Here is a 13,830-nt window from a genome sequence, read left to right as displayed (position 1 = left end):
GTCAAATGTCTAACAGAAAGCAATCATTCGTGGGGATATCATAACCATCAACAACATCATAGTAAAAACAGGTCCCAATAACAGGAGAGTGGGAAGGGATTTTTTTTTAAAGTCTGGTGGAAGAGGGGGCATCTTCGCCCCTAGGCGCAATTAAGCGACCTGCGCTTAATCAACTGTCATGCCACCCCATGAATCGTCGAATGCCGTGGTTTTGATTGATTAGCTCTGGGCAAACACCCTGACGTGCTTCATGGATGGGATTGGATCCAATTGCGCATTACCGATAGAGATGGATCGTCATTAAGCCAATGGCCTGCGCGCATATCGGCTGCCCGAAGATCAGCCACAACGTATTCATCTGTCACCTGAGCGAGTTCCTGTTCAATTCCAAACCGTCAGTCTCAAGAGCTCTGTGGTGGATTGCATAGAAAAGAACCGACCTGTCGGAATGTATCGTCTACTAGCTCCAACCGACGAGCATGGGTCTGGTCGGGTCTCTGTCCTCGTAGGACATCTTCCCGATTAATAGACCATCTTCTCCCTGCTGCCGCGCGGAGGTATATCTTATGGGCTCGGAAACGACGGGCGCTTGCATCGAGTATGACCCTGTTATGGAGTTCATCCGTTAAAAAAAAAACATGCTATATCAACCGGCGTAAATAGATCCATACCTCTGAAGTTCTGCCTTTTCCGTTTCCGCGTCATTCCCTCCGGCTGGAACGGCCGGGGTATAGTTCGACGACATTAGGGCTTGCGCGGCGGCCAAACTCTCCCGGATCACCGCATAGCCTGGCTGGCAGCAATCTTCCGCGGGCACGGGGATATCTTGTTGCGAGATGTGTACCAGGAGGGTCCGGTAGTCGTTGATGATCTCAGCCACTCTTAGGGCACGTGCTTGGTTGACTTCATCATGCATCCTCGTTAGTATCGCGTCCCTTTGCAAACTAATGTAAATCCCGGGTCAGGATTTGAAGATGAATGCTTACGTCCGTCTGCCATTGCTACTTTCTCTTAAGAAGCGATTCTAGGGAAGGGAACGACTAGGAACCAAAGAGCAAAAGCCCAAGTAGATCAACGGAGAGATAAAGTGGACAATAGAGCAATTGATATACTAAGACGGCGAAACCAAGCTAAGTCTCTGGGAAAAGAGTGGCTGCTCTATAATAGGGTTCCATTCATTGAGGGTGAGATATGCCTTTTAAATTCGATCTCCATGGCCACCGATGACAGCTTTCCAGCCCATCCCCGTAAGCCAAGGAGGAAGAGCTTTACTCAGGGAGATCATCATGAACAGTGGCTGGCTGCAAAAATGACTGTTGCTGCTGAGGAGAGGATACGGATATCACAGCTCGGGACCACAGCTGGGCAATGACAAGTAGAGGTGGAGCCCATAGTAGGTAGAAGCCCCATCCGAAGCCATGTGCCTAACCGACTCTAGTCCTCTGATATCAAAGAACGCGAACGCTAAGCAGCTGGTACGTCAAAGAGGATCCAAGACTGGGTCTGCATGGGCATCGTAAGGGGAGGGGGAAAAAAATCAATAATACAAACCAATAATTGAATAGAACAGAAAATATTAAACCAGAAAATTCAGAATAAGGAAAAAGGGAAATAAAGGAAAAAGAAAAAGAAAAAGAAATGGGAAAAGAAAAAAGAAAAGTCTAAACCCCACAGACTAAATACAGTAGCAAAATGATACATCCAGCATGGATCATCTCATGTGTCAGTTTACCGCACCAGTGGAAAGGCACCCACCGTGGCTTGCTGGGATGCTGGATCTCGGAAAACTGAGCAGACTCTATCTTGCAGACAGGTGCAGGGCGCCAAGTGGAACACCCTAAGGGACGATGGATCCCAATGGGCTGATTGTTCGTTCGCCAAAACGCCTAAAAATGGCGCTAAACGCCGAGCTAGTTAGTAATTCACCAGCTGTGCTTTTTGTCTCCCAAACATTACGCTCAGATTCTCGCCACACTTTAGTCCCCTGATATGCACGAGGGAATCGGGTGCGTTTCAGGTCCGGAGGCATCTACCGGTTAGGAAAGGTTTCATCCGAGGTCAGAGGAAAAGCGAAACATCATGGAGACGCCCTGACTCACGCCGTCAATTGAGTTTTCAGGTACCCTACATTTTTTTGCCTCGATGATGACGGAGATGAACTCCGCGAAAGCCACACGTCCCAGCTCAGCCACACCCCGGCCACAGTACCCGGAGACCAGCTGAAGGCATCCAAAAGCAAATGATTGACAGCCTCAGGCGGATCTCCTTCCCGCTCAGGATCCATCCTCAGCATTTGCTGTCACGTCTGCCCCAACTGGCTCGGCTCCGGTGGCGAATCCGACCTGCCAATCCACATTCGACTACGTCAAGATATTGCCCCAGGGCATGCACCACAGCTATCCACTCATCCTTCCGTATCCTCGCTCATTCCCTCCGAAGGTGCTTCGCGATTGCATAGCGCACCCTAACTGCACTCCTTGCAGATTGTCACGTCTCAGATACCGTGGAGACACAGAGAGCTTGCAGGCTGTGTAATGTCGGCTCGAGCCCATCACATCGCCAATGTTGAATCTAATTCATACCGAGATCCTGGATCCTGCACGTTGCCACAGACCTGGAGAAGTACGGACGAATCGCCGTCCTCCGTCTACCGTTTGTCTGCCCTGGCAGCAAGGGTCCGGCGACTATATCACCAGGAGAAGGCCCCATGGTAACAACCAGAGTCGGAGTTATGCTATTAAATATCATTCGCGTCTAGCAAACATGCACGTTCATACGTTCAACATTCAGTCCTTTTCGGCAATAGCCTGCAGCCGTTCATCAATCTCATCCTCCGTCAGAGCCCGGAAATTAACATCCGTGCCCTCCTGACCATCCGTCCGAGGGCCGCCAACGATTCCAATCTCCAATTCGTGCTTCTTGAAATCGACGCTAAGAACATTGCTCAAGGCCGTGATTCCCAATTCGACAACTTCCTCCCAACCGCCCTCGGCGTAATCCTTGTTCTTCAGCTTCTTTTCCAGGTAAGTGATCGCCTCCTGCTGTTTCGGACCAGATGCGGTGGCCTTGTATCCGACGTAGTAGCCTGCAGGGTCGCATTTGTAGACCTGTGGACCATTCTCCGAGTCGACAGAGATCAGGGTCGTAGCGACTCCTAACGGGCGCATGTAAGCCTAGAAAGTATTTGCGTCAATCCACATAATCCCGTATTGACCAAGACGGATGATACATACCCTCTGCGTGTAGACCTGGTTTATATTGGCAAGTCGCTTCGCAAGGACATCACAGGGCATTTCATAACCGTATTTGTATCGGAATTCCGCCGCCTCACCACGAGCACGGTCAACGGAAGCCCTAGCATCCGCTATAGAACCGGTCATGACACAGCCAACAGAGGGAGAGAGCCGAAAGATATGTGAAACGGAGGATGGATCAATCAGTTTGTCCTAAGGTATCGATTAGACAAGCTCAGGACTCGAATATGTGCGGAAAATGTAGCTTACAGCAACTTTCTTCTGAGACAACACCACCGCGCAGTTCTTTCCTCTCACACCCAAGGAAGTTATGTTGGCTGAAGTGATGGCTTTGAAGGCATATTCTATTGATCACGGAACATGGTCGATCAGCTATCCAGTTGTCTTATGGTGATGGGTCCCCACATGTTCGGTTGATGCCGAACTGTTTCTCAAGGATGTAGGTTCCAAACTGAGGCACTCACCAACTTGATACAGACGACCTTGGTCCGAGAAAATTGTGATATGTCTGTCATATGCGCTTCCTGCTCGCAAAATGACGGTCAGTAATCGATGAAGTCATGGCACCAGGCCAATCAATTTATCCAAGGACCCTACCAGACATGATGGCGATAAGTGTATATAGTACTCAGCAAAGTTACCAAGCGGGAACAGCAGAAATGGAAGCGGTAGCGAAGGTATTGAGAGGGACGAAGAGGGGGAATGGCGATGGAGGATGATGAGGTTCGAGAGGACGCGTGCCAGAGGGTGCCTGAGGGCCGGAGCTCTGAGCTATTGAGTAAGCTCCACCGTCACCGCCTTTGGACAGCGCATATCAATTGGCGGATCGATGAATCCTACAAGTCGGTCCAGGTTCCTTAGTAGTAGTACTAGTAGTACCATTTCTACATGAGACACTTGGGCATCGGTAAAGATTATGGCTCGTTTGATTTTATGCCTTCATAAACAAGTTTTGAATAGAATAAGTTCTGAAAATACTGTTCTATCCGTATATACTGGGTATACATGGCAACTAACTACAGGTGAATCATGCTATCAGTTTGGCGAACTCCTTCATATGCCTAGACCAGGTATCCAACTTTTCGCTAAAGACTTTTCGAATGTAATCCTTGAGAACTTTTTTGATAATATGTCACAGCGTGAGCATGGACTCCAGGTGAGCCACCGCGAGCAGAAATGTGGGAGAGAAAGACGAGATAATAAGCCCGAAGAACCTATGCAATGGAAATTTAGGAAGAGGAAGAGGAAGATGACGACGAGGATGATGAATCACTCGAGCTTGTGCTTTCAGCATCGCTGTCACTGCTCGAATCAGAAGACGAATCTCTGGGTGTCTCTTTCTTCTTTTTGCTGGGAGCAGCATCGTCGTCGCTGTCGCTGTCGCTGTCACTAGAGCTTTCACTTTCACTGCTGCTTGATATTTCCACAATAGCAGTCCGGTTCTTCTTCTTCTTCTTATTTGCTTGGTTCTGGTTCTTCGCACCCTTTCCTTTTTGTGCAAGAGGCTTTGGCTTCTGGAAGTTGAACAGCGTGCCATTGACTGCATACAAGACGAGCTCCGCTCGCTGTCTCATCTCAAGCTTCTTCAACGCATCGCCTTCCAGCTTATCCGTAGATCCAGTCATATTAAGCTCATCTTGTTTGCCCTGAGACAGGCATTCCCTGAAAGCGCCAAGAGCGCTATTATAGTTCTCCTTCTCAGACGGGACATGTTCCTCAGACTCGTCCACGGCGCTTTCATCCTTGTCATCGGACGAAGCCTCTTCAATCTCTGCCTTCACGGCCTCCTCAGCAATCTCACGTAACCGCTGCTTAGCACCTTCACTCTTCAAGCCCTGAAGATACACAAGAAGAGCAGCATTATACTGAGTCGGCACCTGCTCCAACGAAAGAACATGTTTGAAGAGATGTGTTTCGCGGTTCTTCTGGAACTTCCACGCCGACCGATGTTTGTAGTAAAGACTCAGGTAGGAGAGAATAGGAGTTTCATGAATCTTCGAAGACGCATCGCTCGCTGAATCTCCAGCCGCCGACTGATCCCTCTTCTTCTTTTTCTCCTTCTTCTTCTTCTGCTTCTTCCCTCCATCCTCGGCATCAGCATCGGCACCGGCATCCATATCGACATCACTCTGGGCATCACGACTAGGCACCTCCCTCTCCTCTACTTTAGTCGAGAAAGACACCTTCTTCTTTTTCTTGGGGGATTCGTCATCTTTTCCCTCAATTGCAGATTGTTCTTTTTCGTCCCGCTCATCGTTATTATCGTCAAGTCGTCGTTTTTTGTTCTTGCGCGACTTCTTATCCTCTGGCTCGGGTTCGGCTTCGGTTTCAGCATTGCTCCTCTTCTTCTTTGAATCTTTCTTCTTTTCCTTCTTGTCCTTCTTCTCCTTCTTTTCAACCTTATCTGTATTTTCCCTTTCCTCTTCTTCTAGGGAGTCCTTAGCGTATTTGAGCTTCAAGCCTAACTTTTTCCACGCCGGGACGTGGGAAGATTCTTCGCCGGACATTGCGACAAATTGCGGTCTACCTTTGGGATCTCGACGAAAAAAAAAAGTTCGGTCGCGTATATTAGAAGGCTCTGGAAAAACGGTTGAGAAAAAGACGCAGTGAGCGCCTAAATGGTGGGTGTGGGTTGTGCGAATTGAACGTTTGGATTGTATTGTAGAAAGTTTGGAGAAAATTTCCACGTGAGTTGCGGAAGTTTAGCAACACCGCGGAATTAGGTTTATTTTTTTTTTACGTCCGCCTCCATTTGAGTATATGATTGGGATTTACATGTGTATTTCTTCCAGTTTAAACCTCTCATATTCAGAAAATATCCTTTAGTATGTAGGTAGATGTATCAATGACCGTAAAATCATCGCTTGCATTATCTATTCATGCCATTAACCTTTATCCTTCCGATTCCTTGACTCCAGTTTCAGTCCCAACCCTAGCCTCGTCAAAAATGCGAACCCACGATGCATCTTGGTGACATGTACATTATGATGCATGAGCACCTGAGCCACTGGCGCTTTCTACCCCGTTTGGATCTCTTCTCTCTTTCTTCATTTCCTTTTGTGCATTACCTTCTGCTGCTTTGCGACGGAGTCTTTCCCTGTCTCGAGAACTGGTCACCGTCCTCCGCCTTCGCACCGGTTCGTAGAAGTCGTTGAAGTTCATTACTACAGCGAGGAACCGCATGTCTACATCTGGTTGGTATGCTAGGTCGCCCAGGAGTGTATTCAACCGGGATCGAAACTCGGCAGACAGATCTCGGAGTCGAACACGTAGGGACGAAAGCATGTGGTCGTCTGCAGAAAGGTCCTGGCCTATGAGGGATGATGGTGTACCTATACCATCTGCAGAGTTCCCAACATTCGGCGTGGACATCGATGACACCGAGTTTTGGTGTCCACGAGTGCGCCGGGATGAGAGAAGGTCGCGTTCTGTAACGCCCCATCGGCCTTGTGCGGTTCGTGTTTCGATTTTAGCACTGAGTTCTTGCCTTCGGGTGAACTCGGCGACAGAGAAAGAGTACAGCCCATCGACAGCATCTTTATATGCAAGCATAATCTTCAATATCTGGTGTAATTGAGTCAAGAAGCTCTCTTCCTGATGCTTGTTTGAGGACGAGCTCTTAGACGAAGATGAGGAGCCTAGTAGACCCTTGTGTGTAATCGAATCGAGATATTTGGTGTGTGCTTCAATCAGATCATCCAGCGTACATCCTGGCTTAGAGATAGAGGCTTGCAATTGATCCCAACTGGCCTCAATGACTTCGAACAAGATGTAGTATTGTAATTGGCAAACAAAATGTATCATTTCAGCAATGACGCATCTTGCTCCCTTCCAATCAGGTCCTACCTTATCGTCGACACTTCTCAGTACTCCTCGGGCACCGGTCATACATCGTCGCCAGGTGCTACCCAGGGCAAACTCGACCCGTTTCACGCGCCATAGAAAATTGAAGACTTTCAAATATTGAGTAGAGCCCCAGGGTGTAATGACTACATCAACTGGCGCATCTATTTTATACTCGAGTGTGAAGCAATCCCAGCCAATCTCACCGTGACTGAGTTCGAGCATCCGGGCATCTAGTCGGCGAAGGACGTCTGAGGAGTCATATTGAGCATTCGAAGCACGAATGGCATGCTCCAACTGGGCCGTGAGCGTATGTCTGTACTGGGAATTAGCAGGACGGTCGAGGTTTGAAGCCAGTGATTCCATCAAGAGGGCGATGAAATCACCCTGTCCCAGTAACAGGTATTTCTTCAGCGCCCGGAGATGATCGAAGAGCTTGAACTTTTCGTCCATGAGGTAAATTAGCCGCGCCATTGTGGATTTATATGCCTCATCGATGGATGTCTCTAGACTTGCTGTGTCGCCGTACCGCAACTCTTTCGAAGTCTCTTTTGAATAGGCTTCCACCCATCCTGAATCCCCACAGCCGTACCTGATGAAATTCAAAGATTTTCCTATCAAAAATACTTTCTTGGCAAAATCCTGTGTGATGATGGATGGCACCAAGTCGTCGTCAAGCTTATACTTGTCCTCCCAAACGCTTGTCGCGATGCGCCGGGGATCAGTGCTTGGACTAACTTCTGGCTCTACTACAAAGAACTCTTGATATGGATCTGAAAGCTCGCCATCATAGATCCACAAGCGCAGCATGTTATAGAACGGGCGCGTAACATGTGTGAGCAGTTTCTCAGCTAGTGCGCAGACGAAAGGATCACCGTGAGAAGTCGAGAAGCCATGTATCATTGATATAAGTTGGCCACCCTTCTTGTCTAGAATGTCGTTAGTAATTGAAATGCCAAAGCATATCCGATCACTTACTCTGAGCTTCTTCGACAATCACGCTCATTAATCTCAATGCCATTGTCGCGTCTCTTGTCCAAACTACGCATCTTTTCAGTGTAACCCCGGTTTTGGCTACGCTGGCGGGAGAAGTAGAAGCTTCAGGAGCGGCCAGCGCCCTTCGAATCTCCCCTTCCAGTGTCGCAACTAACCCTAGATACGAGCGGAGTTCATTTGCGAGAGCTGCTCGCAAACTCTGGTTCAATAAACCCCCACTGGAGCTTTCAACAAAAGCCGACAACTTTCTATATAGCAGGCCCGGCTCAGCCAATGTGTTCAGAAGAGATATCAAGGTAATAGGCAGAGTCGGTGGGAGTTTGACGATAGAGGACGTAAATTCGAGGTTCGATGACGACAAGCCCTGAAGGATGAAAGGAAGGTCACGCAAAAGCCCATTCTCGAGAGGCCGAGCTAGTTTCTGTTGATTGTCTGGAGCCGGCTGGGGCTGAGCGGTTCTCTGTTCCTCCGTCTGGATGTCTCTTGCTGCAGCGTCTGACATTACACGATGTCTCTGGTGCTCTCGAGCAACTTCGGGATCTTCGTCTTCTTCCATGTTCCGTATCTCCCGTTCAGGTCGTCGCTGAGAAGCTTTCCGTTCGAGGCGCGCAGGCAGTTGCGATGCTGATGAACTGATCGCGGGACCTTCCTCATCTGACATTGGCCCCATTCCCTGTATCGCTCGCTGTCCCTTCCACAGCAAGTTCTGCAAATTACCTGGTTCGACAGCTGGACTCCGACTACCTCCTTCCTCCTCGAAGCTTTCGTCGTAGTCGTCCGAGCTCGACAGCCGATAAAGCAGGTACAAGATGGCCCACTTTTGTGATAGGACAGGTTGAGTTAGAAGGCGCGAGTATAAATTGGAGAATCGCATCGCTTTATCTGGGCTCGCATTTTCACGTAGCAGCTTCCGCTTGATCAAATCCGACGCGTTGTTGATATTCTCCCCACCTGCTAAGCTTCCTCTACGAGTGATCCCCAGTCCCGATCCACCATTTGGCGATGTTGGATCATTGCTCGAATTGGAATAAGCATCGAGTATTCTCCATGAGTGTTCGAGGTTCTCCTGTTGTCGCACGGCGAGTGCCTCGTAGTCTTCGTCGGGGAGCTCGTCTTCCGTGGTAGCATAAGAGAATCGGTGGGTGAGATTGTCAACGAGCTGCGAGAGGGCGTCCTCAATGCGACGTGGGCGCGTAGAGTGACGAGCTGACATAATTATTAGCAACCCAGCTTTCCAAGTGCTTTCCCAAGCTAGGTTTATTCACGACCTCTCGTGACGTCGATGATCACCAGTGGATGCACAGAAATGTGGGACGCCGAGAAAGCAAATGCAGTTGACTTCAATGCGGGGGGGTAAAACAGCGCATGGCTTCCTGCCCCGAATCGCATATAATCGGCCAATGTTCAAAAGCTATCGCAATGGGCGTGCGGCGGCGGCGGCGGTGGTGGTTGTTGTTGTCGGTTTGCCTAGTTTGAGCTGTTTGAACCCTCCCGTGACCGCCAAGCTCTCAGTTTGGTATCCAGACGACTAACAGTAATGGTAGTAAGTAAACTGGAGAGAAGACATCACGGCTACTACTCTACAAATCTACGTATGACACATCATTTAAGATTGAACTGATTCAATCTCAGCATGTTTGGATTGTCAAACCTAGAACCATCTGACATGCGAGTCGCTGTAGCAACACTGAACGGGAAAAGCAGACAGCCCCCAGAACGCCACCCGATTAACGCTGTATCTCGAGGAAAGAAGAAGGAGGGGAAAGACACATCATCCCGTGCCTTTTGAATATCAGACAGCCGAATTGAAGCCCCAGAAATAAGGGAGGCAAAAGAAACCCAGAAGACAGAAGTAAGCAATACACAAACCCCAGCCGCTTAACTCATGGACCAAGGTTTCAAGATGTAGTGTAGAAAAAGACAGGGGAGAAGTGGAAATAATAAAGGAGAAAGACGAAGAAAGAATAGAGTAACACAGCCAAAAGAAGCTTTTGCGCCAAGTTTGCACCCTCCAGAGATTCGATAAATCCCGTATCGCACCATCAGATTCAGCCAGTCCAATTTTTGAATTCGTATACATCATTAACACCTACCCATGCCCAGGAGGCCCACGTTTTAAAAACGGAAGCCGAATGAAACTGAAATGTAACAAGAACCCATGGAGATGGTCTGGGCTCTAGACAGAAATAGCCCTGCACCCAGGGGTGCAAAGCAAAGTAACGTTGTAAGTCGTAGCAACGCGATTAGACCAAGATCGGAGGATATTAAGATCGCAGTCTAGAAATCATTTATTCATTGTCTTCGGAGTCCCTGTGCAGGGATAGGTGCACCTGGTTGCATTCCCATGCTGTTAGGGATGTTATACGGATGAGGATCGAATCCTGCCGACATGCCGTTCATCATCAAGGGCCCAAGTCCTTGGGCCTGAGAAACCGGGCAGTCCTTATGTGCTAGTAGGAGCGTTTTGAGATTGACGATCTCTTCACGCAATTGAGTGACGGTAGCAGTAAGCGCATCATTTTCTGAAGTGAAAAGCTCAACCTTTGCTTGCAAGTTGGCAAGCCATTGTTTCTTTCGCTGGCGACATTTCAAGGCAGCGACCCTACCGACACCATGTCAGAAATGCACTCGGCGCCACAAATACTGTGAAACTTACCGGTTCCTCTCGAGGAAATTCTTTCTCTTCTCTTCATCCGTCATCTTCTTGCTGTCGGTCTGAGACTTCTTCTTCTGCTCTTCCTCTTCCTCTGAATCACCGGCATCAGAAGGAGGTTCAGTGCTACCAGAGCTAAGCTTGGCTTTCTTGTTCGACCCTTTAACTGGAGCATCATCTGCTTTACGCCGATTGTTCGCTGCCCCGCCAGTCTTAGAAGCTGTATTCTTTTTCTTCCCTTTCGTGGCAGGCTTTGCCTGTTCACCTTGCACGTCAGACATGTCGTCACTTGTCTCTCTGCCACCGTTAGAAGCTCGTCGATCAGAATCGCGACCTTGATCGTTATTTTGGATGTTCTGTGGTGGTATCGATGACTGGTTGGAAACAGCGAATTGATTAGGATTCGCCTGTCCGCCCTTGGCTAGCATAAATAGCCCATTTGCGGCATCCGCAGCATCATGATGGCCGAAGGGATCCGACTGATTGGGTTTAATGTCCATGGTCGTGCTCTGTGCTGCTTGTTCAGGATCAGACGTTGGGTTAGAGGTTGGGCCATTCAGAGCGTTTTTCTTGGCGGCGTTCAACGCAGTACGATGAAACTCAATGGTTGAAGGAGTGGCACCCCCACTTTGCAATTGCTGCAGGAGCGCCTGGGAGTTTGGACTAGGTGCCGGGAACATAGAACCTCCACCACCAGGAGTCAATCCAGTGCGCAGAGAGGACTCGTTCGGGGTTGGGAAGCCCCTGCCAATGCTGTCGAAATAATCGCTTGAACCGGTCGGGCCAGCGAGCATGGCCGGGCTCAAGGGCCCAGAACGCAAGGAGTTAGACCAGCTATAACCGCCTCCGGCCGAGCTGGTACCGGGTAAGGCAGGAGACGTGAGCGAAGCGACTGGAGGAAGGATCGACTTCCCGGGTGTCTCGCCAGATGAGCCACCACTATTGCCACCACCAAAGGATTGCTCAAAGGGGTTCGGTTCCAAAGAAAAGGGATTGTGCACAGAATTAAAGTAATCTGGGGTATCCGCAGCTGATGTTATGGCCGGCCGTGGAGGAGGCGCCAGTGAGGTCTGGGGATCTACATCGGACTTTATATTCTTGGTCTCTGAAGACGGCGCCTGGGAGTCTGCAAAGCAATGACAAGTCCAGTCAGCAGGTGAGTAATACCAAAGTGACGCGACTTAGACGCGACAGCGAGGTGTATCTGAGATGGATCGGGTGGTGAAGGGTAACGGCGACGATGAGATCGCATTCCCGTCGCGTTACAGTGGTTAGGGTAATGGGAGTAAGCGATCTGATAACAGAGCCCCATCGATGACGCCAGGTGTGAGGTCATCCCGACGGCTGGAACACATAACAGAACATCTGGGGGAGTAGTGGCGTATCTACCAAGCCAGAATGGGCCAAGGCTTAATAGAAGATACAGATGTCGCAAAAACTCTCTTGCAACTGACAACTTCACGATATAAGGAAGCAAAGTACCGATGACCAAATAAAAAAAAATTTCAAGCAAAAAAGAAAAAAGGGCATGTGCACGCACACACAAAGAAGCTCGAACTAGAAGGAGATATACTAACCTTCAGTTTCCAAAGCGTTCTTTTTCGCGTCCATTGAAGATGTATTAATTGTATCAGCGCGATGTGTTAATGTGCCTGTAACTGTTGATGCAACAGCTGCAGACATAATTTAGCTGGACGTGACGGTTATATTAGACAAGCGAAGGGGCCGCGCGAGTGATCAGAGAACCTAAAGCCGGAAGAGAAGAAAAAAAAAAAGGCAAAAAAAAGAAGAATCGAGTGAAGACTGGTGGCAAAAGGATGGAGTAATTCTTCACAACAATAAGCAAGTAGAAAAAGATAATATAGATCAGAAGGCAGGCAATGCTCTTGAAGACTGATTCAAGGCAATTTGTTGATGTCCGTCCGTTCTTCTGCACAGAATCCCAGAGTAACTGTGAAGGGAAGGGAAATGAGAAGTTGTGACGTAGTCGGACTCAAAGGGAGTTTTTAGGGGGAGAAAAAAAGAGGGGAGGCGGTCGAGTGTCGTGAGCTAAGCGTTTTTGGGCCTTGCCTAAAGAACTCGACTCCTGTCACGCCAAAGTGTAAACAGAAAAGAAAAAAAAAAAAAAATTAAAAAAATTAAAAAAATTAAAAAAAATTTGCAACCTTAGGGTGTGTACAAAAGGCCAACGGGTACCAGCTAAAGTGCAACCTCAACAGTAGAATAGGAAAGTTGGCTCTTTCTTCGCACTTCGGTATTATCTTGTAGTATTTCTCTTTTTCTCTTTATTCCTTTTGGTTTTCTTTTTCCACTTTGTGTCTGTCGGCAGCTTATTTCTTTTCTTCCTTTATTCTATTATTTTTTTTTGTCTTTTCTTTTTGCCTTCGTTGATTTCTAATCCAAAATTTCAAGAGCTAATTTTGATAGACGGAATGACAGGAGGGAAAAAAGGGAAACACTCGGATGGAAAAGAACCAACCTTACAGGAGGGGAACAAAAATAATCACAATCAAGCAGCGAATTATGCAGTCGAACGCTGGGGTGACCCTTACGGAGTACTACTAGTATGTACAGGACTTGCAACAAGAACTTGGAGACAAGTGGGCACCCGGCAGTACATTTCGACCAATATGAATGACGCAAAGCCCGTGGACGCGATGGGGTGAGGGCGGAAACCACAGACCAACTCAAACCGGACACCCCGTCAAGTTGCAACAAGATCCAGGAATGTTTCAATAATCCAGGGATAACTAAATTGTGCTAAGAGGACAAGTACCCCCAAAGAGAGAAGATTGAAGGTCCGACGCGACAAACAGGTCCAGTTCAGAAGGGAGACAGAATGTAGGAAGGAAAAAAAAAAAAGGGAAACAGATGAAGTCACGGTGACGACGACAGGAATTTTCTGGGACGTCGGACCAGCCGGGTGGCCGCTACGAGTGGAGAACACCTGGGTGGCCACTCGCCAGCACTAGCGGCTCCACCATCTCCAGCCACTCATCGGCCTGATTGCGAGCCCCCACTTTGATCGTGACTCCAGAATCCGACATGGTTTTTGAATCGCCAAACTTCCAAGGCCGCAATGGG

The 13,830-nt window shown here is 48.6% G+C and overlaps 5 protein-coding genes across 5 annotated transcripts; all 5 read right to left on the bottom strand.

Annotated features, from left to right (window-relative positions):
* Positions 1-248: 248 nt before the first annotated feature.
* Positions 249-916, bottom strand: ABOM_009183 (uncharacterized protein; the record flags this gene model as incomplete). Its single annotated transcript, XM_022536311.1, has 3 exons — positions 249-377; positions 441-606; positions 672-916. The coding sequence occupies 3 exons, from the start codon at positions 914-916 to the stop codon at positions 249-251; spliced, it is 540 nt and encodes a 179-aa protein (XP_022385867.1).
* Positions 917-2,786: 1,870 nt separating this feature from the next.
* prs2 (proteasome core particle subunit alpha 1) lies at positions 2,787-3,858 on the bottom strand (the record flags this gene model as incomplete). Its single annotated transcript, XM_022536310.1, has 5 exons — positions 2,787-3,173; positions 3,234-3,446; positions 3,504-3,598; positions 3,719-3,778; positions 3,852-3,858. The coding sequence occupies 5 exons, from the start codon at positions 3,856-3,858 to the stop codon at positions 2,787-2,789; spliced, it is 762 nt and encodes a 253-aa protein (XP_022385837.1).
* Positions 3,859-4,483: 625 nt separating this feature from the next.
* On the bottom strand, positions 4,484-5,761 carry ABOM_009181 (WKF domain-containing protein; the record flags this gene model as incomplete). Its single annotated transcript, XM_022536309.1, has 1 exon — positions 4,484-5,761. One exon carries the CDS (start codon positions 5,759-5,761, stop codon positions 4,484-4,486), a length of 1,278 nt encoding a protein of 425 aa, XP_022385835.1.
* A 475-nt stretch (positions 5,762-6,236) lies between these two features.
* Positions 6,237-9,306, bottom strand: ABOM_009180 (tubulin gamma complex associated family protein; the record flags this gene model as incomplete). The annotated part of the gene is made up of 2 exons (XM_022536308.1): positions 6,237-8,026; positions 8,076-9,306. 2 exons carry the CDS (start codon positions 9,304-9,306, stop codon positions 6,237-6,239), a joined length of 3,021 nt encoding a protein of 1,006 aa, XP_022385836.1.
* Positions 9,307-10,385: 1,079 nt separating this feature from the next.
* Positions 10,386-12,429, bottom strand: atfA (bZIP transcription factor atfA; the record flags this gene model as incomplete). The annotated part of the gene is made up of 3 exons (XM_022536307.1): positions 10,386-10,695; positions 10,750-11,872; positions 12,324-12,429. The coding sequence occupies 3 exons, from the start codon at positions 12,427-12,429 to the stop codon at positions 10,386-10,388; spliced, it is 1,539 nt and encodes a 512-aa protein (XP_022385831.1).
* Positions 12,430-13,830: the final 1,401 nt, after the last annotated feature.

Source organism: Aspergillus bombycis (assembly GCF_001792695.1).
Source record: "Aspergillus bombycis strain NRRL26010 chromosome Unknown contig00095, whole genome shotgun sequence".
In the NCBI taxonomy this organism is placed as follows: Eukaryota; Fungi; Ascomycota; class Eurotiomycetes; order Eurotiales; family Aspergillaceae; genus Aspergillus; species Aspergillus bombycis.
This window is presented reverse-complemented; position numbering and strand designations above follow the sequence as displayed.